Source organism: Artibeus jamaicensis, unplaced genomic scaffold (genome assembly GCF_021234435.1).
Source record: "Artibeus jamaicensis isolate MK-2021 breed Jamaican fruit bat unplaced genomic scaffold, CSHL_Jam_final contig_1998, whole genome shotgun sequence".
NCBI lineage: Eukaryota > Metazoa > Chordata > Mammalia > Chiroptera > Phyllostomidae > Artibeus > Artibeus jamaicensis.
The window spans coordinates 23461178-23487219 of record NW_026521407.1 but is presented as its reverse complement, the minus strand read 5'-3'; the positions used below and the strand labels follow the sequence as shown (position 1 = coordinate 23487219).

General features: G+C 40.9%; 1 protein-coding gene and 1 pseudogene across 1 annotated transcript in view; both read right to left on the bottom strand.

Moving 5' to 3' along the window:
* Positions 1–26042, bottom strand: part of MYO1D (myosin ID) — a 334697-nt gene that overhangs the window by 82999 nt on the left and 225656 nt on the right. Inside the window, exon 21 of the mRNA XM_053655662.1 lies at positions 18563–18717. Coding sequence (XP_053511637.1) covers positions 18563–18717 — 155 coding nt within the window. The remainder of the gene's footprint in view (positions 1–18562; positions 18718–26042) is intronic.
* On the bottom strand, positions 14159–14300 carry LOC119036367 (uncharacterized; annotated as a pseudogene).

Genomic DNA, 26042 nt, shown 5'->3' with positions numbered 1-26042 from the left:
CATGGCCTAGAATATGGTCTACCTTGACTAACATGTTTTTGAAAAACAGGTGTATTCTGACCTTGCGATTTTAGGTAGAATGTCCTATAAATGTTAACTAGGCCAACTTAGTTGATAGTGTTGTTCAGGTCTTCTACATGCTTATGTATTTTCTGTTGATTTGTTCAATTATTGAGATGGGATATTGAAATGTCAACAGCAATTGTGAATTTGACCATCCCCCTTTGTTTCTATCAGTTTTTACTTTATATATTTTGAAACTCTCTTACTAGGGGCATAAACATTTAGGTTTGTTATGTTCTCTTCATGAACTGACCTATGTTACTGTGTTACTGTTACTTTTTGAATAACTAATTATCTTTTTATTCTTCTTTAGGGAAGAATCATATATTTATCCTTGTAGCTATTATTTCTATGCTCTTTATTTATTTGTGGAGAGCTATATTTATATCGGGTATGTTTTTATTCTTCCTGAAGGACTTCCTTTATAACATTTCTTGTACTGTGAGTCAACTGGCAATAAGTTGTTTCAGCTTTTGTGTATGTGAGAAGTCTTAATTCACCTTTGTTTTTGAAAGCTATTATTTCTTAGTATAGAATTATAGGTGGACTGTTTTTTCCTAGTACTTTAAAGATGTTGTTTCACTGTTTTCTCACTTTCATTGTTACTGATGAGTAATCTGCTACACCCTTATCTTTATTTCTTTATGTAATATGTCTTTTTCCTCTGGCTGTTTTTAAGATTTTATTCTTATGATCGGTTTTGGGCAATTCAACTGGGATATAAAATGATGTAGTTTCCTGCATGATTTTTTGTGCCTAACTTCTGGGATCTATGGAATTATAATTTTTTCATCAAATATGAAAAATTGTCAGCCATTATTTCTGCAAATATTTTTTTGTCTTCTCCCTTTAGTTGGGGACTTAACTTCATATACATTAGACCACCTGATATTGTCCCATGGTTCATTTAGGATCTATTTCTTTTTCTAAAATTTTTTTTTCTCTTTATTCTGCATTTTGGACAATTTCTACTGCTGTCTTCAAGTTCACTAATCTTTATTTCTACAACATCTAATATACTGTTAATTGCATACAATGTGTTTCCATGTCAGGCTTAGTTTTCACTTCTACAAGTTTAATTTTGGTCTTCTTGGATATCTTCCATGTCTATAATTCCTTGTTATAATACAGTAATAATAACTACTTTAATGTTATTGTTGGCTATTTCTAAGATCTGAGGCAATTTTGGGTTGTTTCTGATTGACTTTTCTTCTCAAATGAGTTATGTTTTCCTGCTTCTTTACAGACTTGCTAATTTTTGGTTGAATGCAGTGTGAATTTTACCTATTGAGTGCTGGATAATTTTGTATTCCTATAAATATTCTCCAGTTTTTTTCTAGGTTGCAGTTAATTGGAAATAATTTAATCCTTTTGGGTCTTGTTTTTAAATTTGTTAAAGGAAACCAGAGCAGTGCTAAGTCTAAGGCCAATTACTCCCCACTATGAAAGCAAGACCTGTGTACTACAGTTAATGCCCTGTGAATTATGAAGTTTTCCAGTCCCTGTGAGTGCAGGCACTGTTATCTCTAACCTTAAGAAACATTTTTGTCCTCCAATAGTGTTCTAATACACATGTACTAATCGGTATTCAGATGGACACTTAGCAGGGACCCCTGCAGATCTCCAGAGTTCTCTGTCCATGCAGCTCTCTCCTCTGTTACTCTGTCCCGCAAACTTTAACTGCACTGGTCTCCCAGGTCTCCAGGCCCCACTATGGTCCCCCTCCTCTGTGCCATGACCTGGATATTTTCTCAAGGCAGTATAGTGGGACAACTGCGGGGCTCACCCCATGTGTTGACTCTCTCATGGATACCAGTCCTTCACTGACTGGTACCCAATGTTTTAAAATTGATTGTTTCATTTATTCTCTCTGTACCAAGTAGGAGGGTAAACTTCCCCTTGTATGCCATCTTGGCTAGAAGTTGAAGCCTATCACTTTTTAGACTTAGAGATCTCCTTTTAAGCCTAGGCCTATCACTACTTCTCTTTGACGAAGTTTCCCCAGAACATTTTTCCTTTCTCTCACTCCCATCTAAAGATATACTCTGATCTCTGGGCTTTAAGCCACTCTCTTCATACTCCTACAAGTTCATTATGAGCCATACATTTGTCTCCCTTAAGAGATCACAAGCTTCTTGATGGCGGGGCTTGGCCTTTGTATCCCTGTGCCTAAGACAATGTCTGATATGTGATTGACCTGCATCCTTTGTCCTTGTTTCTACAGGGCTGGCTAACCAACACTGACTTACGTCATTTTTACCATCTCAATCATTTGTAAGTGCACAGTCCAGCAGTGTTAAGCATAGTCATACTGTTACAAACAGATCTCCAGAGCTCTTTCCTCTTGCAAGTAGAAACACATATTTTTTAAAAATGAATAAAGTTGGTAAAGACTTTGAAACTTACAGATAATCAACAGGACAGGAGAGGTCCATCTGCTCAAGGGCTTACAATTAGCTGGTGGGAAAGGTAGGACCTGAGCCACACTCTTTCCTGTCAAACACACCTTCCTGGTAGGTCTGTTAGTTCAATGCATGTGCTGAACAGAGAAGGCCCAGAATCACCATGCATCATATAAGCCTCAGATGTGGAAAGCCGGAAGTCACTAATTCTGAATGGTGTAATTTATAGTGAGACTGGGTGTTTTAAAAAAATCTTGGTTAGCAAGCAATATAATATCCTTTAATAAATTGTTCCTCGACTATTTTTTTCTGACAAGGAGTTCTCTGAGTCATCACGCACTATAAGGCTGCTTTCCTATTCCATTTTACACCAAGTCTTTTTTTTTTCCTTATATTCTCAAGTCATTTTCTATATTATCTCTGGGGCTGCTATCTTTCTCCTTCAGACCAGGATATAACGCTTTGCCTCATTTAGTAATGATTCCATTTTACCAAGGATGAATGCCTGAATCAAGCTGATTTTTTCCACTATGAAAGTTTTATGTGAATTTATTGGTTAGTAGTTGCTTTGTTTCTGGAAGAAAAATATTCTAAAATAATCTTTTTACTTTAAATTTTTTCTGGTTATAAAATTAATAATGACAATTACAAAAAATTTGACATTGTATACTTTTTTTGAGAAATTAAATGGACAAAAAAATCAAACATTAAATAAAAAACATTTTTTAAAATCCCATAAATGTCACACTGGCTATTTCTTTTGGTCTCAAATATGAAGAAAAAGGAGGCTGAGAGTAATTTTTCTATGTGTCAAAATGAAGCTAAAGGATGTAACTGCTGTTACCTTTTTCAGAAAGGCTGAAGGATGGACTTTGACTTTAGCAAAACAAACCTTTGCCCTTTACATAGAGAAACCCAGGATTTGCACAGGGTCTGGCCAGGAATGTGTACGTGTAGAAACAACTAAGCAAAACTCACCAATTTGATTGTTGAGGCTATTTTAATGTTCTAAGCTCTAGAAAATACTATGCCCCTCGCCCTTTCAACATTCAGGGGAGAAAATAGTTCCAATTTAATTTGAAAGAATGATCTCTTTCCCTCTTCTGTAGTGACAAGTTTCTTACCTGCACCAGGTGCCTTATCTGACAGACAGAATCACAGATACTAGAGTCTTGGGGACAGGAGTGTCCTGAGAGGCTTTTCTTGGGCACATGTATGCATATGACATTTTGAACAAGGCAGAACTTCACATTTATTTCATTTTGCGGTTTCTTCTCATTATTCTACTCTGTCAAGGTATTCTGAATCCTGCCCTGGCCAGTGTGGCTCAGTTGGTTGGAGCATTGTTCCATAATCATAAGGTTGCAGGTTCAACTACCTGCCACAGCACATACCTAGGTTATAGGTTTGATCCCTGGTTGTGTTCATCGACCCATTATTATATGAAATGTTTAAGAGATTTATTTAAGAAAAAGAAAATAAAAACTGAACAATAAAACGACAATAAATACATGTCTATCAACAAGTGGATCTAAAAACAAAGCAAATAAGAAGAGACAGAATCATGGATTCAGAGAGCATTTTGATGGTTCCCAGATGGGAGGTGGGTGTGGAGGAATAGGTGAAGAGATTAATAAGTACAAATAGGTGGTTACAGAACAGCCATGGGGCTGTAAAGTACAGTGTAGGAAATGGAGTAGCCACAGAACTTACATGTACGACCCATGGACATGAACAATGGTGTGGGGACTGCCTGAGGGACTGGGGGGTGGGGGGGACAAAGGGGCAAAAATTGGGACAACTGTAATAGCATAATCAATAAAATATAATTAAAAATATAGAAGGAGAAAAACAAAATCGTTTAAAGGCTACTTCTCAATTTCTTTTCACTAAATTTACGTTGAGTTTTGTTGCTTTTTTTCACCAAGCACTTACAAATTAGGCAGTTTATTTTAGAATTTTGCTGAAATTTATGTCAGGCTCAACAAGAACTGTGACTTTTGGATATTTGTTTATATTTGCAAAACTAGCAATACCTTTACCCATCTTCAGTGTTTTGGCACCTTTTCCATTCTCCGTGGCTGCTCAAAGATTTCTGTGACTGGTTGGGGTTCATCTCGAATGTCTTCCAGTGTCTCAGGGTGGGAGTTCCCTGAAGGCTGGAACTAGTAAAGCACCCAACTGCCTCCTTTTCCCTAGTTCAGCTTTACATTCCCTAATGCTTGTTTGAGTTTCAAAAGCCTGTCCTTGTTGGGTAAAATGAAAACACCTTGTGTTAATGTGATACCATGTTCTCTGAACAACGATGCTTTTCCCAGTCTTGTTCAACCAAGAAGCACTCCTCCCTCCTTTTTTGTTATTATTTTCCCCAAGCTTCAGCTGATTTATGACTTCAGTCTTCTTGACAATATTTTTTACAGGCAACTGCCATTTTTTATTATTGCTTTTGGTTCCCACCTCCCATCTCTTTTCCTGGTTTTCTTAAATCTGAGTGGATTGCTCTAGGTCTGGACACACCGGTTTCCTTCACTTCCTTTCCTGTTTGTTATATACAACTGTAGAGATTTCATGTGTAAGGGGAATGTTCTGAGCATATTTTATTTTAGAGGGCTTAGTCATGGATGAACACTTCGTATTTCCCTTGTTTTTTGAAACCTACTTGCTAAAGTCTAGAGTTTGACTATCTTAGACTTATCTCATTTGTCATTCCAAAATCCAAAATGAAAACAGTTTTCTTCCAACAGACTCAGAAACCTATTATTTTCAGTTCAACTGTGTATTAGATTTTTTGTTTCAACCCTGAGGAAAAATTAAAATAATACTGGGGATAAAGAATTTAAAAGAGAGAGACAAGAATATGTCTGTAGAAGGAGAAGAAAAAAGGAATTATTATATTTGATCTGTGCCTGGAATCAGTGTGCGTGGTGGGCCCACTCCAGTTACATTCGGATTTTTGACTGTCTGGGGGGCCAACTCCCTTAACCCGCCTGTGTTGTTCAGGGGTCAACTGTGTATCACCTATGTCTTCAGTATGACACTTGGAGGTAAGGAAAAAAACTTCAATTTATGAAGAAATATCTCAAATACTTACAAAGGAGTTTAACATTCTAATATTTACAAGATGGAGACATTTGAATGTGCTAAAAAGACTCCAGTAAGATTTTAGAGGCAGGCAGAATTGGCACATTAGGAGAAATACTAAATGTTGGCAATGAAGTATCAAGTGTAAGTTTTACCAAGGTCGAACAACATTTGCTGTGTTATTTATTAGTAGGTACCAGTGGAGAAACCTGCTGATTTTTGTAGGACATTGGTGCATTAGGTCAAGACTCTCTGATATTCAAGGATAGAAATCCAATTCCTCCTCGCTTAAGCTAAGGCAATTTGTTATGAACTAGGACAACGCATTGATGAAAAATAATCCACCAAATTTAGCAATTTTGCATATTTAACAAAATTGCTTTTCGTTGACCCAGTTTTTCTGGGATGAATTAGCAAGGCCTATGAAAGCTGTGAACGCTTAAGAGTTCTTGGGCCTTCGGACTCTTGCTCACCTTTCATCCCACCCCTGTGCTGCCTGAGCCCCCCTCCCCGCAGTGGGATTGGCAGCTCAAATGCCGTGGACGCACACTCTCCTTGCCGTTCCTGCTACTTCCAGCCAAAAGGACCATCCCTTCAACTGCTGTCATGAAAACTGACATCAGTGAACTTTGTGGAAATTCTCAAATGCTATTATTACCTGCCATCTCATCTAACTGACATTACAAATGTCAAAAGAAACAAATTTTTTGTAAATCAGTAAGTTTGGTAAATTGGATGAATTAATTGTTTGGCAAATTTGATGGAAGAATATTAAATATCAGATGGAAAATAACTGACCCTGGCTGGTGTAGCTCAGTGGATTGAGCTTGGGCCTGTGAAGCAAAGGGTCGCAGGTTCAATTCCCAGTCAGGGCACATGCCTGGGTTGCAGGCCAGGTCCCCAGTGGGGGACACATGAGAGGCAACCATACATTGATGTTTCTCTCCCTCTCTTTCTCCTTCCCGTCCCCTCTCTCTAAAAATAAATAAATATTAAAAAAAGAAAATAACTGAAAGAGAATTAGAAAATTAAGTATAACAGAAATTTCCCATAGGAAATCCTAAAGTCTGTGGACTTTGACAATTGCTTTGTCTTATTGACTTGGTGTGAGTAGTGGGTTGTGCCAATTTTGAGGAAAAGCTTGGGTGTGGATGACCTGAAATGTGGGCTGCCTATCTGTGCTAGTGAGGCCGTAACTTCTGACACTACTAACTGGGAATGGTAACATGGACCCTTCAGTCCCTTAGAAGCACACTTTTGTATAGAAGACATGTTGCTAGTTCTTTGGCAGTGTCTAACAAAAGAATGCCATTAACATTTTAGGGATTTTTATTGCTAATAATTAGTTACATACCACATAACGACTATTCGGTCAGTGATGAACTGCCTGAACAATGAACAGTGTTAACAGCATATAGCTGAGGTATGTAGGAGCCTATACCATTGGAGTTTGTATAATTGTGCTCCATGATGTTTGCACAGTGATGAAATCGCTTAATCAGGCATTTCTAGCTGTTGTTAAGTGGTATATGACTGTACACATTTTGGGTAGCCAAACTAACAGTGGGGAAGTTACAAAGGCAAAGGAATTTTGTTATAGTTCTTACCCATTTGAGGATTTCTGATTTTATTACTAAGAGTTGCACTCGCCTTTCTAACCCCTATCTTGCTAGTGCTTTATCTATTCAGTTCATTTTGAGAGGCATGTAGGGGACATGGATATATTATAATATATTAACTAGTCTCCCCAAGTTCCCATTTCCCTTAAGTGGACAGTTATTTCGTATTCCTGAGCATCTCTAGGCTAGAAGGTATCTGTCCTTAGGCTTTGTTTCATTGGGCAGTTTTATAATTTTGTTCTTATTTTTCCCCCATAACCTCTGTGATGAGTTCAAAGTCATTGGCATGGAGCCTTACAAGCTCCTCCTTAAGCTATTTCTCTCCACCAAGCTTTTGAATATTCTGTTTCCCTTCTCTGGGGAAAACATTACTTCATTCCCGACTGAAAAGCTCCAGACATCCTTGATGACTCAGCTGGATGATCACCTGCTCAATCAGGGCTATCCTGACTTTCATAGGCAAAGGGAGCAGAGTTCATCCCCTGTGCTTCCATGGTCTGGTCTTCTGCCCGTGGCCCCATTTAGCAGTATCTGGCAGGAGACACATGCCATCTTTCCCACAAGATAAAGAACCGTCTGAGGGAAAGGACCAAATGGTCCATCTTTGTATCCCTCCCACCAACTGCAGTGGGTGCTCAGAGAATGTCGGCTGAATGAAAGTAAGACGTGTTTTTTCCTGATAAAAGTCTTGGTTAAGTGTATTGTGTTTACATAAAATCCTGATTCTTATATAGCCAGTAAGACTTGAAATAAACACACTAAGACAACTTTTTTAAAAATCTCATTAAGTTGAAGAGTTATTTCTGAAAACTTAGAAAACAATTCCAACAGATAGCACAAACCAGGATCCTATTCACTAATCATCTGGTAAACTTACTCACAGGAAGATCTCCATTTTAGCATATTTTGCAATGGTTGGTGCTATGGGCCTTTAAAAAGTAATACAACTACTCTAGATGTACAATAGCTCCCTGCAGAGATGTTCACAAGATGATCAGTTTTCCAGCACTTTTGGATTTACTCAACATGAAAGGCAATGATGGATATCTTATAAAGCAAGTATCTTTGATCTGCACAAAAGTCCCCAGAAAAATCTCGATGGCAAGAGCAGGTAAAGCTGAGGATGACAGTGGGCCCCTGCATGTCCTCCAAGTAAGCTTTGTTCAAGGGCTGCCATGTCCCAAGGCAGAAGGGCCTAGCACGGTGCCAGGGAAATGGCAAGACAGTAGATGGCTCAGAGTCCACAGCAGCTGTTACACCTTTGTGCTGCTTGATTTTTGGTCCTGGCTTTGTTACATAGAAAGCTTTAAAGATCTCTCTGTTCTTTTGTGTACAGCAGATGGGCATGAGGGCATGTGAATGGGCTAAGTTCACTCTGCAAATGTCTGCTGTTTGCAGGTGGGGCTTCCTATCTGGAAATAGGCAGGCACATTTGAACTGCAACCTTCTCAGTGTAATTAAAAACCAGTGCTTAGAACGAGTAGTGGTTCCTTCCTAGACAAGAGGTGGTGAACAGAATCCTGGTCCTGTGCAATTTTATCTGTCATTTCTCATTTCATTTCTAGTCTCCACCCCTCCTTTCCTCTGAAGCTGAGTCCATTCTTTTCTCATTCCATCTCTCTTTGCTGGGGCTGGAGGGGATGCTTGTTTTACACTACAGTTGGTAATAATAATTATAAAAACCTGTAGCATTAGTGGCTTGATTAAAAAAAAATGCTACTTTTGTCACAGTGGCTCAGCAAAATGGCCACACGAAAACCTGATGTGCTCCTCTGGGTCATTTTCTGCATCAGTTCAGGAAACCAGTGGGATTCACGTGGGCCCTAACCTTTCCCTCAGAGGACGAAAGATGTTGCTCCGTTAGAGCCTGACATTCATGACTACAGAACAGAGATGAAGGCACTGTTAACTTTTCTCCCTGTGTAAGGGAATCTCACTGCACCCCAGTCTCTATGTTTAAATACTTATGATAATCTTTGAAATATGAAAAAGGTCATTATTGCAAAAAAGAAAAAAAGGAAAGAAACGAGGCACTTCAGAACTTTAGACAAAGTGCTTTCAGCACAGGAAGATTTTCTTCTAGTATGTTTTAAACTACCATGTTTTACTGAACATAAGATGGCTTTTCTATAAAATGTACCATTATTTTGTATACTGCTAAGAAAAATAAGATGCTGCCCATTATTACTGTAAAAATCCATCAATAGGTCACATCCCAATTTTAGAGATGTTAACATTTTTTAAACTGTACACTTTAAATAAATGAAACAGTCTTACTTTCTGCTCAGTTTGTTCCTTTGTCAATTACATTACTGAATGTAAACTTTTTGTTCTCTGTCCTCTGCATCTGCCAACTTCTTTGTCATTGCCCCCTTCCTCTGCATGCCGAGAGACATTCTTAAAGTCTTCTGTCACATCAGTTCTACTTTCTACAATACCAACCGTTATTTCCACATTTTCAGGTTGATTTATATTCTTTAACATCTTTCCTTACTTCATGCAAATAACTGATCCGTTTTATTTCTCAGCCAGCCCCTCTTTATCTCAGTCTGTCATATGATCCTTTGATCTGTGTATACACAATCTACACTTTCCTGAGTTTTATTCAGAATACAGATGGTTTTATAAGGTGAATTTTCTGTTATAATCCTTTTCAGAAATTGGCTTTTTTCTTTTAAGTCCATGGTCTGCACCTTCCCCACTGCTACTTTCTTTTTTTACAGGCCTCATAAGTGAGGCGATACCTTCTCAGTCCTGGGTCCTTGCACAAAAGGAGCACATGGGTTCCTTCAGGTTACTTCTATAGTCTGCCTGTCTCTGGGTAGAATCGTGCCCCAGCTTTTAGCTGGGAGAGCTGGCTCATGTGCACAGCCTCTCCTTGTGGTTTTGAAGTCTTCTTCTTACCATGCAGCTGCTGATCTGACAGAAGTCCCTACATCTTGCTCCTTATCAGATTAATGACAAGGAGAGTCTGGAATTATTTCTAGTTCTTTAGCTGTTAAAAAAAGTAAATGAAAATCTGCAACCCCCAGCATACAACACACCCGTGGCTCTTCAAACCCATAGCTCTTTTAAGTGGCTGATTTAATATCTTAAAAATACCTCTCAACTTCTGCCCTCAGATGCATCACATTGCTTAGAGCTGTACCCCTGGAATCAATACAAGAAGAGGTATCATAAAGGGAAGGAATTTATAAAAAAGTTCTTCCTTTCTCTCCTGCAAAAAGAGGACCAAGTTACTATCTTTTGGTGGGCAAAATGCACATTATCAGTAGGGAAGAGCTAGAAGCATTCTGTGGCCAGCAGGCCCCATCAGCTGGCTTCTACCATGTGTACTCAACAATTATCTGCTGGAATCTTTCCGAATTCCAGGTATTGATCTGAATGCTACAGAAACTACAGTGAACAACAGAAATACAGCCTGGGCTAACACGGTGCTTATATTCCAGTTGGAATATATATGACAAAGAAACATGCAAGCAAAGGCACAGTGGCAGGTGGAGATGACAGTCATGTGGAAAATTGAGCAGAGCAGGGGGGCAGGGAGTCCCCTAGAGGACATTTAGAAAAGGCTGGGTGAGGCGACATGTGAGCAGAGGTGAAGGACATCCCTCTCAGTGGACCTCTGGCTGGATAACATTTCTGGTTTCCAGCAGTACGGCAAGTCGGGATTTCTTTCTGTGTTTCATGTATATCTCTACTGGAAGGCAGAGGAGGGTGAAATGCTGTCACCATAAATCAGATGCCTTCAGTAATTACAATTTTTAAAAATCCTCAGTCAAGGATATTTTTACTGATTTTAGAGAGAGGAGGAGGGAAAGACAAGACAGAAAGAGAGAAACATCGATGTGTGAGAGAAACATGGGTCGGTTATTTCCTGAATGCACCCTGACTAGAGACTGAACCTGCAACCTACGCATGTGCCCTGACTGGGAATGGAACTGGCAACCTTTTGGTGCTGGGATGATGCTCCAACCAAATGAGCCACCTGGCCAGGGCAGTAATTATAATTTTAAATGGCCCAAATACCCCATTAAGGAGATGGGTCATAATTTAATTAACCAAACCTTTATTTATAATTGGCTATCTACATTATTTTCAGCTATCTTTACTTTACTTACATATTTTTAGTTGGAATTTAAACTACTGTGATTAGTAGCCAGGCATTCAAAGAAAGCAGTTTGGAAACACAGATCACAGGCCATGAAGACAGGTGTTCGGGGTCAGGGACAGAGGAGCAGGAGAGCCATATTATAGCAGCGGGAAGGTGGTGAGCAGCGGCGGTGCTGGGCAGTGGGGGTCAGGGGCAGAGCCTTCGGGAGGTGCCTCCCTCCCTCCTCTGCCTCCTCCACCTCTGGTGTGGAGGCCTCATCTCCCATGACCTCTGTGTTCTCCTGGCTACAACGGAAGGCCTGCTTATTGATCTGTGTCTACCTGTGGTTTGAAGTGTGATTTAGCAAGCACACAAGCAAAATATAGCAGAAAAACAGGTCAAGTGTTTAGTTAAACCCCATAATGGTGCTCCTTTAATAAAGCAGATATTCAGGATACTGCTTATGAAAAACAAGAAGCAGATGGCACTGACTTCTGGCCTTCGCCAACAGAAATAGAACGGGAAAAAGAAGTTCCTATGCCTGAGGTTGGGGTTATACCGAGGTTTCCAGCAGCCAGACAGGCAAGTGCCTGGACAGCTGCTCAGGGCAGATGGGTCCTTTGACAGCTGAATATCAGAGTTTCTGGTGACTCTGTAGTTAGGGCAGCCCATGTCAGACCATCTGTTTGCTAGCGGGCAGAAAAGCTCACTACCAGCAGGTAGTCACTGCTGAGGAAGAGATACAAAAGTCAAGTCAGCCATTTTCAGAATCTCTACAGAGCAAACTGGCCTTGCAATCTATGGGCACAGCCCTGGCTGGCATGGCTCAGTGAACTGAGTGCTGGCTAGTGGACCACAAGGTCAATTCCCAGTCAGGGAACCTGCCTGGGTTGCCTTCCAGGTCCCCAGTTGGGGGCACACGAGAGGCAACCAATCGATGTTTCCCTTGCACATTGATGTTTTTTTCACCTCTCTTTCTCTCTCCCTACCCTCTCTCTAAAAAAGAAAATAAAAGCTTTAATTAAAAAAAAAAGCCACTGGCACAGCCACCCCAGGAAAGGAACCCACTTTAGGTTCTTGTGCTGTAACAGTGAGACCATACAGAACAATGATATTCTACGAGGTTTTTTATCTGGCTTTCTTTCAAGGCATTCGAATGCCATGAGACAGATCCTTCACTTAGAAAGCTCTTTTGTCTAAACAGAAAAGGTAAATAACCATGCATTTAAAGCCATCTTTAATATGCCTAAAAAAGAGTTGCCACTGTGTATTATTAAAATGGAAAAAACTTTAGATAAGTAACATACTTTTTGCAAAACACTTGCAGTGAAAGATAAGTAAATCTGCCTCCCACCTCTTTCTCTCAGTACCCCATCTCCCCCTCCCTCCCCAGAGACACTGTTACCCATTTCCTGTATATTTTTCCACAAATAGCCTGTGATATACACAACCATATGTGTACATATTAATGTAAATTTTTATGTATTTGTATACGTAAATATACACACATGTATGTAAATATATATAACCTTGTGGTTATAGTTAAAGTGAACAAAGGCATATTGAAGGCCCTGAGAAGAACTGAAGTACAGAAATCTGTTTGACTTCATTAACGGACCCTCCAGGTGCCTAACTGGGGGGCCGCCCTTCCTCCTTCGGCGGGACTTCTGCTGTGCGGGGCACGGCCAGGACTCACTCCTGCGGCCGAGGTGCGTGTTCTGGGATGGTGTCTGTTCAGGTGGGTCTGTGCTTGAGCTGGTTTTTAATGTAAAGTTTATTCCACTTTTTCTTTTTTTATTGGACTGCCTCTCCTTATTTTCTTTGCTCCTTATTTTCATATTGCCTATGTACAGTTCTCCTGCTGTTTTCTTTCTGGTTTCTTATTTGCTTTAAGCGGGGGCAGCAGTTGGTTGAATGAAGTTCAGCCAGTGAGGAGGTGAGGTTATCATCTAGGGCTGTCCTACAGTTTCAATTCAGGTCTCGACTTCATCTCATTCTTTTCTTAAACTGCCTGAGGCCACTTCTTCTCTCACCCTCCAGACGTGAGGCCTGACTTAGAAAGTTTCCTTAGGCCACAGGTGCTCTGGGTGGTGGTGGCCTCATACCATTTCTGCTCAACTGTTTTTAATCAGCAGCTGCAGGTTTGCCTCTTGTTTGTCCCTACTCCTATTTTACTGAAGGTTTATTCTTCATTTCGTTTCCATGCTTAATGAATACTTAATGAGGAAAAGTATTAAATTTTATCAAATAGTATTTTTGTCTTCTTTTAAGGACTATTTATATAGTGCAGCCACTGTGGAAAGCAGTATGGAGGTTCCTCAAAAAATTAAAAATAGAACTGCCTTATGACCCAGCGATTCCACTACTGAGAATTTATCCAAAGAAACTCGAAACACTAGTTCAAAAGAATATAAACACCCCTATGTCCACTGCAGCATTATTTACAATAGCCTAGATTTAGAAGCAGCCCTCGTCCATCATTAGATGAGAGGATAAAACAACTATGGGACATTTACACGATGAAATACTACTTGGCTGTAAAAAAGAGGAAAAGTTCACTCTTTGTGACAGCATGGGGGGATCTGGAGAACATTATGCTGAGTAAAATAAGCCAGTCGGAGTAAGACAAATACCACATGATTTCACTCGCATGTGAAATTGAATGAACAAACTGAACTAACAAGCAAAACAGAGACAGACTCATAGATGAGAGCAGGCTGGCAGCTCTGGACAGGTGAAGGGCTTGTGCAAAAAAGGAAAAAATAAGAGAAAGTACTCGTGGACACGGACAACAGTGTGGTGACTTGGGGGGGTTCTGGGGGTGGGTAAAGGTGGAAGAGGGTATAGGCAGATAAACGGTAACAGAAAAAACACTATTGAATAGATTAACAGACCTTTCTAATGGTTAGCCAGCCTTGTATGCTTATGGTACAGCCTCATTGGCCATGATGCATTATTCTTGTAAAAAAACTCTTGGATCCAATTTTGGAGCATTTTATTTAGACACTACACTTGATCTTAGCCAAAAGGCCGAGAAGCGATAGAAGGAGCAGTTTATTTAGCATTTTAAAAAATCTGTGCACTAACATGAGACTGAACTATAATTTTCTTTTCTTGTATTATTCATACCTGTTTTGGGTATAGTGTTGTGTTGGCCTAGTATGAGATACTTTCCTAATTTTTATGTCTCCCTCTTTTCTCTGAAACTTGGCAGGAACTTCACTTACATACTTTAAGTCCTAAGCCTTTTTCTTTATAGTTTTTCAGGCAATGACTCCTGTTCACATCGTTTATCAACATATGCTTTGTTATTTTGAGCCCTTTCCTCTCAACTTCAACTACAGAACTTCTCAGAATGTACTTGAAGAAAATTATTTGGACAATAAAGAACTGATCCAGACTTAAATCCCTCTCACCTTTGGATTTCCATAATTAACCCACGAATAAATATGATTATGTGCAACCTCACTATGCTTGTAAAACACAATCTGTTTCTCAAAGTCATGCCAATGATATGAAACTTGACAATAAAGGAAAATAGCTAGAAAAAGAAAACCAAATTAACTTTTCCTCAAGAAGTCAATACAAGCTGATGACTATAGCTCTAAGACAAAAATCCAAGCCTGAATTTTCTGGAGGCAGGAAGGAGGGGTTTTTATCTCTTATTGGTACTTGGCCTCTTAATTCATAGGACAGGGACATCAAGAATAAAGTATTTAAAAAATCTCAGACTTCCGCCAAGATGGAGACGTAGATGGAGGATCCACCTCGCCTCTGTGCACAACCAAATCTAAGAACAACTATTTTTAACAGCAGTCACAACCAAGCCACACGGAAAATCGACAATACGGAGTCCAAAGGACAACTAGATACTCGGCTGGACCGGTACGAGGAGCCAGGCCAGCAGCGGAGCAGGTTAGCAAGAAAAAATTCCCGGGGCGGTGCGCGCAGGGAACCGAGGGCGCGATTGCGAGCGAGCTGGCTGCCGGAGCGCACAAAGAAGGGGCGCGGTGGGTCGCTCAGTCGCGTGCATTTACGTGCGGAGAAGCCAGTGAGAAGGGAAGCCGGCGCAGGGCAGCAGGCTCGCGCAATTCCCATCGGATAAACCCCAGGCGTACGGAGTGACTGGAAACGCTGGGCTAGCGGAGAGGAACGCCATTACTCCCTCTCTGACCCCGCCCCCACACACAGCGTCACAAACCAGCGACCTGGGTCGCCCCGTCCCGGTAAACAACTAAGGCTTCGCTCCGCTCACTTAACAGCGCGAACAGACCAAAAATGGCTCTAGGACAACTCAGAGCCCCAGAACCGATAGACCTAAGTGATGAAGAAATAGCCAGTCTTTCAGATGCACAGTTCAAAACACTGGTTATAAGGATCCTTACAGAACTGGTTGACTTTAGCCACAAATTAAGAAACATATGGAAGCTAAATTAATTGAAATGAATGGGGATACAAAAGAATCCAATAGTAATGGAAAGAAAATTGGGACTCAAATCAAGGGAGAGAACCAGAAGGAAGAAAAAAATGGTCAAACAGAAAGGAATGAAGAAATAAGAATTCAGAAAAATAAGGAGAAGATTAGGAACCTCCAGGACATCTTTAAACGTTCCAACATCCGAATTATAGGGGTACCAGAAGGGGGGAAAGGCACAACCACCAGTTGAAAAATTATTTGAACAAATAATAAAGGAGAATTTCCCCAAGATGGCAAAGGAAATAGACTTCCGAGAAATCCAGGAAGCTCAGAGAGTCCCAAAGAAGTTGGACTCAAGAAGGAACACACCAAGGCACATCATAATTACATTAGCCAAGATTAAAATGAAGGAGAGAATCTTAGAAGCAGCAAGAGCTAAGGGGACAGTCACCTACAAAGGAGCTCCCATCAGACTGTCAGCTGATTTCTCAAAAGAGACCTTACAGGCAAGAAGGGGCTGGAAAGAGGTATTCCAAGTCATGAAAACCAAAGATCTACAACCAAGATTGCTCTACCCAGCAAAACTTTCATTTAGAATGGAAGGACAGATAAAGTGCTTCTCAGATAAGGTCAAATTCAAGGAGTTCATCATCACCAAGCCCTTATTATATGAAATGTTAAAGGGACTTACCTAAGAAAAAGAAGATAAAAAAGACGAATAGTGAAAGGACAGCAAACTCACAGTTATTAAGAACCACACCTAAAACAAAAGCAAACTAAGAGGATAGCTAGATCAGGAGCAGAACCATAGAAATGAAGATCTCAGGGAGGGTTAGCAATAGGGGAGTGGGAGGAGGGGAGGGGGGGGAGAAGGTACAGAAAATAAGTAGCATAGACAGTAGATAGAAAATACATAGGGGGGAGGGTAAGAATAGTAGGGGAAATACAGAATCTAAAGAAATTGAGACACATGTTCATGAACTAAAGGGGGGAAATGGTGGGGGAGGGGTATGCAGGGTGGAGGGGAAGGGAGGGGGGGAGTAGAGCAAATGTAATGGCATAATCAATAAAAAAAAAGAAAAAGAAAAAAAAATCTAAAAACTTGATGGCCTTTTGCTCTTTCTTCCATTTATAAATTTTAAAGACATTTAAAAATTTTACATATACAGGTGTGAGTATGCAAAACACAGAGTAAATTCTTGTATTATTACTTATTAGTTACTATATTATTTCCCATGTGAACAACTGTAAACCTACTTGGGCCCCGCCCTGTACCGAGGGTTTGAGGGAGTGCAACTGGAGACACACCTGGAAATGCATTTGCTGGGGAAAGAGAGCAGTGGTGGATTCTGGGGTCAGATTCACATTCTCTGCTGCCCCCCTTCCCCCCCCGAGTGCAGAGGCATTTCACAGGGGCTGGACTTTGTTAAATAAGATCCAGATTGATTAAAAAAAAACCATACTTCAACTTCCCAGGCAAACTATTTATTAGTACAGGCATCCAAATTAAAACCTCTCTAATTGTTCATATTTTGCCATGACTAAATATTAGGAGGAAAATGCTGTAAGGCTGCTAACTTGGGTTATACATTTAATTGTAGAGATGCCTTTGCCCTGTATCTCCCTTCCAGTCTCAACTCTTCAGTATTTCTCTTAGTTTTATAATTATTTGGCAGATGAAAGGGAATTTTTCAAAGGCCCATATGTTTATTATTATTTTTTGGTAATTCCTTACTTAGAATCCTTATTTTTTCCACCAGATGATCATTAAATGTTATTTTATTTATAGCATTTAAAAGCATTTAGTTATATAGGATATTTAAAGGTCTATTTTGATCTGGAATATGAGGTTTAATAACATAAAATAAATAGTCTGTGCAGCACACTTCTGAAATTATACTCCATATATTTATCAGCAAAGATGAACATAGCAGAATTAGACACGTGGACATCTCATTGTGAATATGCCTTTGCTTAGATAAGGGAGTGATGTCTAAACCTAAAGAATAAGCAGTACTAATAAGGAATGCTCGGTTACTTCTGGCAACTTAGTAAATGTCTTTCAGAAGAAAAGGAACTGGACATCGTGCTCACTACTCAGTCACTGGGTTTGAGGTGCAGTCTCCCAGCGGCAGGCAGAGACGGTCTGCCGCAACGGGAAGAAGTCAGAGAAGCACCCTGCCCTAAACGCTCCATGACCTACCGTGGGAAGGAAAAGCCCACCTCAAAATGACTCCAACAGATAACCGGACAGCAGCGCTCTCCTGCTTAAAATTATCCACTCACTGGTCCCCATCACCCTCAGGACCTGTTCTCTTTATATTTCTCACACCATTCACTGCTCACAACGCACACATACACGCATAAACACCCCAGGTATCATCACTGTTTCCCAGGAAGTTCTCAGAACGCGCCACATTCCAGCACAATGCAAGTTTCTGTAGAAGTTACTGCCTCTCTCGAGAGCCCCTTTAGTTGCCACGGTCCCCCACGTCACTCTAAACCTGCCCTCTAGCTGGTTCACGGTCACAGCAGACGTGCTCACTGATTATATTAGGGGGTAAACAAGGTGCTGTGACAAAAAGAAAATTTTCTATCTTTTTGATTTAATTACATTTGGATGGGCAGGGAAGAAACTGCCATTAGCAAAATCTCTCACTGTTGGTTCAGCAGGAGGCTGGAAGAGTAGAGGAATCCTTCCTAATCTTGAAACTAAGCCTGGAGGCTAATACTGCCTTCTGTGAAACAGATTATTTATTTACATTGTCCTTATGAGGGAAAATTAACTCAAAACACTAAAATTGGCACAAAAACAAGTTCAGTGAGAATTATGACGAAAGACTTCGTATGTTTAAACCTTGTCTTAGTTCCAAAACTCAAACGTTACCTCTTGAAATGATTCACCAGGACTCCAACAAGCTCTCCAATCCGGTTCTCGTGGGTGGGCTGTTTGCTGAAGAGGCAGACCACGAGGTCTTTGTTGTCTTTGGTGTGGAACACGACCAGTTGGTCCTTCCCGTTGGAGACACTCAGACCGGTCAACTGTGCAGGACACAGCATGGAAAACTATCAGGCCAGTGCTCAGTGGAACACATTTAAAAAGACTTCTTATAATTTAATAAGACATTTTTTCTCAGTATTCCCGATGATTTCATTTTTATTTTTCATAGAACAAGTAGATGGAAGGAAATAATAAAGAATAAAAGTTAATGAAATTGAAAACAGAAAAAAAAACAACAGAAAAAATCAATGAAGCATAGAGCTGAGTCTTTCAAAAGGTCAATAAAATTGTTACACCTCTAGTCTAAAAGCATGAAAGAGAGAAGATATAATTACCAACATGAGGAATGAAATGAGGGCATATGATTGATATGAGGGCATATCACAGACCATATAAACATTAAAAGAATAAGAATATTTTCAACCAGTCTATGTACATAAATTCAATAACTTAGACAAAACCAAATTAACTCCTTGAAAGCTACAAACTACCAAGACTCACCCCCCCAAAAAAATAGAGACGCTGACTACTGCTATGTATATTAAGAAAATTAAATTTGTAGTTAAAGATTTTTCGAAAAAGAAAACTCCAGGTTCATACATTGTTGGTGGAAGTGTAAAAATGGTACAATCACTGGGAAAACAGCCTGGCAGTTAGTAAAAAAGTTAAACATAAAAATGCCATGTGACCCAGCAATCTCACTCCTAGGCATTTATCCTAAAGAAATAAAATGTTATGTTCACACAAAAACTTATACGTGTATATTAATATCAACTCTATTCATAATTGCCCAAAACTAGAAGCAACTAAAATACCCATTAAAGGTGAATGTATAGACATCTTTGTTTGATGTTTATTGATACATCTATACATCGGAATGCTGCCCAGCAATAAAAAAAATGAACTAATGATACAGATTACATTATCAGTAACATGGATATATTTCAAGGGCATTATGCTAAGTGAAGCAGTCAGTCTCAAAAAGTGACCTACTGCATGACTCCATTTAAGTGATGTTCTCTAGGAGACAGAACTCTAAGAATGGAAAGCAGATCAGTGGATGTCAGGGTTTGGGATCAGGGAGAGTCAGATACAAGGGTGTTTTGGGGGGTGATGGATGACTCTGCCTCCCGATTGTGGTGATTGTTACACCAATCTGTGCATGTATTAAGACCCACAGACCTGTATACCATCACCACTACTGAAAGCCGATTCCATTTATTACATGCAAACATGAAAAACATAGCTCCTTGATGGTTTCAATCCCTAGATATTCTATTTTGGTCAGCAAAGCAAAACCCCAAGTGCTTTCTCCTGTGGTTTGTTCTTCAATTGCAGAAAATACCAAAGTGCCACCTCCTGGCCACCACAGGTGCTGTCCGTGCAGTTTGGCAATCAGTATTGCCAGGGTATCCACTGGGGGCAACGAGGAGGGCCAGGCAGCCTGGGATGGGGGTGATCGAGTGGAAGAGAAGAGTATCAAACAACTGTAACAGTTCATACATGTGGAAGGCCACTGAGTTCCATGCCCACACCCTGCAGATAAGGAAGATGAGGCTCAGTGAGGTACCTGATCTGCAGACCTTGGCCCTGGACCTCAGACCTGCAGGATAACCAGACCCGTGTTCTCTACCACAGCCTGCTTTTTCAAATACTGTGTACAAATGACCATAAGCTGTATAAGTAAGTGTTCCTAAACATCAAGTGAATACATTTTCTTTTTTTTAAAAAACAAAATTCATAGTTTACATTGAAATAAACTACACAAAATTGACTTTCTTCACCAAAAATAACAGCAATGGTTTCTGCACTATCCCTAGATAACCACAAAACATGTTTTTGTAGGTTTTCCAGGTTTTGCTTATATATCAAGATGAAGCAGAAGATACAGTCATGGAAAAAGGACAGAAGAAAACTGACAAACTAGGTGTCAGTCTCCATGGCTGCTGATCCTGTTTTGATCATGAAACAGAAGTGTTGGACATATACCTGCTAAAAAGCTTATGAAGATACAGGCTCACCCTGGCCCAGTGGCTCAGGTGCTGGGAGCATAATCCTACACACCAAAAAGGTTGTGGGTTCAATCCCTGGTCGGAGCACATAACTTAAATCGTGGGTTCGATTGCCAGTCACGGAGCATATGGGAGGCAACTGATCGATGTTTCTCTCTCTCTCCCCCCAAAATCAATAAAACATATCCTTTGTTGAGGAGTAAAACAAAGGAATATAAACAGCAACAACCACATGAGGAACAACAATGGCAGGTTCTTCCATTAAATCTTGAACTGTAACTTGTTCATGGAATAAAGACAAAATCCATATTGAAATCCTTGTTTGGCAAACTCACATGTTTGTTTTACTGTCTCTTAATTCCCTAAACTGTCCACTACAGATTTAGTTTTTGAGGGGGATATGCCTGTGTGTGTGTGTGTGTGTGTGTGAGAGAGAGAGAGAGAGAGAGATCAATCCATTGCTTCCTGTATTTACTCTGACTGGGGATCGAACCTGCAACCTAGGTATGTCCCCTGATCAGGAATCAAACCTGTGACCTTCTGCCTTTTGGTGTACAGGATGATTCTGCAACCACTGAGCCATACTGGCCAGGGCTCCATTACGGATTTTTAAAAAAGATTTTATTTATTTATTTTTAGAAAGAGGGGAAGAGAGGGAGACAGAGAGGGAGAGAAACATGGATGTGAGAGAGAAACATTGACGGCTGCCTCTTGCACACGCTCTGAATGGGGACCAAACCTGCAGCCCAGGCAGGTGCTCTCCTGACTGGGAATCCAACCAGTGACCTTTCGGTTTGCAGGTGGTGCCCATCCAAGTCACACCAGTCAGGGCCATTACAGGTTTTTAATAGCATACTTAAAACTTCTGCTATTCAAAGATTAGTCATGAGCTTCACGGTAAGATTTTTAAAAATGTATTACTTCCTCCCACACCTCCTCAAAATATATTTCTTCAAAGAACTGACAACTCAATACCTGACGACTGGACCAACAGTGAAAATGAGCGTTAGGTCTAAAATGACTTAGCTAAAACAACCCCTAAGTGCCATTAGCGGAGATTGTGTAGGCGTGTAACACGGCACTTGCAAATATCTTCTGGAAGATCAGTTCTCCAAAGTGTGAGAGCTCAAACAGGCAGATTAGCAATGGCTAATGTACTCAAGATATTCAGTGATCACGTGGCCTACAAATACCTTATAGCTTCTCCATAAAATGTTTCCAAATTTCTTACAGATTTTTCAATATCAAATATAAGAGAATGCCTGTTTTAAAGGTCTCTCAGGTATTTTTGATGGTTTCTGAATGATCTGTAGAAGGCTCTAACTTCATTACATAGGGTTTGATATATTGTCCGCCATTAAATCCAAATCACATTTTATATCAAAACTGATGCTAAGCAAAGCTGAGGTACTTGACCTTTGATCCGTCAAAGTGGTCCTCAGATATGCTTTGAGATGCTTTCACCCATTTTCATAATTTCCATTCTTAATCTTCAACAGAGGAAGAACACACAGCACCTTCAGCAGTGCACAAACATTAGGAAAAAATGGCGGGCGAGGCTTGATTATCTTTCCCTCTGCGTTTCCACTGGATTCAAACACAATGCAGCGCAGCGGAGAGTGCATCGGGGTTCTGTCCGCGGCAGCACGGTGCCCCTCCAATGGACTGCACTGAGCTGCCCCATGACAGAGGTACCAGAGACAAGCATTCAAGAGCTCTGAGGTGCTGTTCTGAGAACACAGTTCTCAGTTCCCGAACAATGTGTTCCACGGTTGGAATGCTGACAGCTTCTTTATAGTGACTCTCAGAGGTCAGCTGAGATTCTGGGCTCCCTCGCCGGGCTCCGTGGAATTTCCCAGGGAGCTTCATCTGAATATCATGCTTGGTGGCCAAATTGCTGGCTTCCTCAAACCAAAATTCATGACAAACGTCAATACTGTCCATCACTTCATTTGGTGAATGCAGCACTGCAGTCGAGCTGCTGGCTGCGATGAGGACTTCAGGGGTTTGCACCTGGAGATTTTCCCAAAGGCCCTTGTAAAAGGTACATTTTTAAGAACGGCAATGGTAACGATGACATCAAAATCTGTTATTGTGCTACAGAGGACAAGTGTTCTGCCTGCTATATAGTTACTCCATCTAATATTTGTGTTGCCATTCATACCATCTAAACATAAAACAAGTGCTTGTAGGAAGTCTACTAAAATTTCAAATGTATCATGCCTGCCTGTCCACTGAGAATGGCACATTTCCTTGAGTTCTCTAGCCCTTTCTTCATTGTTTCAAAGGAGGATAGAAATGACATGGTCAAGCTCTGACGGCAGTTGTGGTAATCGATGGAAAAAAGAACAAACTTCCTTAATTGTTCCTAATGCAACAGACACTCCCATGGCAAGCACCAATCCTGCCAACCACACAGGTAAGGCACAGGAAGATCAGAGTATGTAGATGGCTTGGGGACATTTCTCTAAAAGTCTATAAGCCACTGCTTTCATTTGGGGAGAAAATCCACCGGACACAAGATAAGTCTGGCCATGACAATACTACATGTTTGATCCCCAAGTCTCAGTTATCATACCATGAAATTTCACAGCCAAAATTGCAGCATCAAATTCAAAAGACAGGAAGCCCACAGATGCCTCTCTTAGGTATGAGATTCGTCACCAAACCTCACCAACATGGGCGGGGGCTCTCACTGCCCAGAGGGCGTCTTTCTGAACGCAGCTCTCCCAGATCTCTAGCATCTGTTTCTGCTGTGCTTTCAGAACAACATGTTGACTGTGCGGTCTCAAAGTGCTTTCTCAGAACCTCTTCACCAGGATTTATCCAGCTCTCCAGCAGTGCTCAAAACTTATCAGGAGTACGGAGACCTTCTGGGGTCTCATCAGCTTCCATGTCCATCCAGAGGTATGTTTTGTTTCCCCATACGAATCAAAATTTCAAATGCAGATTTTAAGTATTCTTTGTTTTCCTTCTCTCCAAGGGTTCAAGGTAAAATGTCTTCTTCCTGTTCTTCGCACCCTCCTTCTGCACTGGGATGCTGAGCATAGCTGCTGTTTCTTTCTGTTTTAGTTCCTGTTCAGAAGTTTTGTCATTTTTTTTCTGCTTCAGTATCCTGATTTCATCTTCATGTAATTCTTTATCTTTTATTTGTTTTCTGTGTCTATTATGTGGATTGTTCCAATGTCTGGTAAGATCAAACGTTGTTATCACTGTATCTCGAAGAACTGTCCTATAAGGACCAGTACTACAGATTATAGAGGTCCCAAAGTGTCTGGCACATAATCAATACTGTTTATTTAGTTGATCAGGTGTTTTATCTTCTAAGTGTGCTCTCCTACAATTTTCCACCCACTTTTGGCACCTGGCTGGACCTGTGGGAGCCTGAGGAAGACCACGTCCCCCTGCTGGGGAAGCGCAGAAGTTGGGCCTCAGCTGTCCAGCACTGCCCCTCCCAAAGGGCCAGTGTACTGGGAGGAGAGGCCAAATAAATCTGCATAAGAGGTGAGTTTTAGATTGACTTTAAAGAATGTCAGGGTCAGTTCTTAATGGAGGGAAGAGAAAATATTCAAGGAATTAGAAGTCAGTTCACAAACCGATGGAGATCATGGGCTTTGTGAGGCCACTGGTAAGAGAAAACACATCAATCTTTCTGCCACTTAAGATGTATCCCATCCAGCTGATTTTTAGGTGATTAAATTAAAAGTACTGCTTTCATTTTTAAAAAAACATTTTATGTCTGCGGTGCTTCACTGTCATTTGATTATTCCATACATAAAATCCAAAATTGAATTTAGGTAGCACTTCACAGGACAGCTTGATTAAAGTTTGATAAAATGAGAGTTCTAACAGCGGTAGCCCTGCCGGCACATCCCGGGGGCAGGAGTTGCAGGGGGTCGGAGGAGGAGACTCGGCAGTGAGCGCTGAAACCCTCCAGACTACCCGGCCCAGGTGCTGTGTAGCACTGAGGACAGGAGCCTCGGACTCTTTCTTCTCAGAGTGTGGGCTTTCTCTTCCCTCCTTTCCCTATTCCAGCCTGTCCTGGTGGCTTCATCCTGCTGTTCGTAGGAATTCTTCATGCATGTGCTCAGGCCTATGGGCGTGCCAGAGTCCCAGAGGAAAACAGTGCCTAATATATATCTTCTGCTATACAGATAGAGAAAGACTACCCCTGCCATTGCCAAGGCAGGACAAAGAGCAGCTAGAATGTCTCCTTTGGCTCTGGGAGACTGGGTGGTAGGAGGGGGAAAGCAGTGGAGTGAGGGATGACATGGGTGTTAACCCCAGGTCAGCCAAGTGATCCTGAATGGGTCATTAAATTTCCTGGGGCATCTCTCTCCTTTTCTCCAAAATAAAGATCACAGTAGATGGCTGGTCTACTTTAAAAAATTGTGGTAAGGTTCAAATAGTAGCGACTCAAGGCATAAAAAAATAAACACTCAAAACCCCTCCGCCTTTGAGTTTTTACACTCTAATCTAAGAGAAGATATGTGCGCAGTATCTGAAAACTTTATAGCTGTACCAGGCAAAGGGAAGGGACTGTGTGGAAATACGCCAGTGAGGGAAGCGTCACCTCCTCAGTTATCCGTGGGCAGCCACGGCACACCAGTAAGTTTCTCGGAACAGAAGTGAAACTCCTTGTCAAGGCCTTTCCCTAGGAGTTGCCTTCATATTTCTTATACTCTGTGGGATCGCCAGGACTACTACTTCTTTGGTCTTGAAGATTTGAACAGTGTAAATACAGTCTCTGGTTACAATCCATCTCAATTCTCAGAGCCTCCTCAGTAAGGAGGACCAACCAGAGGACACAACCAGACCCGTAAAAGATCTGGCAGTGGGGAAGGAAGAAGCGGGTCTGCCAACTCAGAGCAGGCGGCCTCCTCTGCAACGGTGCAAGTGTGAGGAAGGAGAGGCCAGAAGAGAAAGCCTCGGCTTCGTATTCTTGTGTACGAAATAAGTGCGAAACAGACCAGTGTTAGAAAATGAAATAATTCTGAAAAATACACATGACAAATTGAAAACACAATGGAATTAGTAAGTAGGAGAATATTACTGCAGAAAATCAAAGAATAGTTGAATAAAATTTCTCCCATCCAAGTACTAACCAGGCTCAACCCTGCTTAGCTTCCGAGACCAGACAAGATCGGGCATGTTCAGGGTGGTATGGCCTAGACTGAATAAAATTTCTCAATGTCAAAGATTCCAGGCTTTAGAGAAAAAGAAGTCACAGGTACCAATCCAACTTATTTAACAATCACATGGAAATGTAGCCCAGAGAAAGTATTGAGTTTCTAGAATAAGGGGAAAGAAACCTTCAAGTGTCTAGGCATAACAAACGAGTTATCTACGCAGGA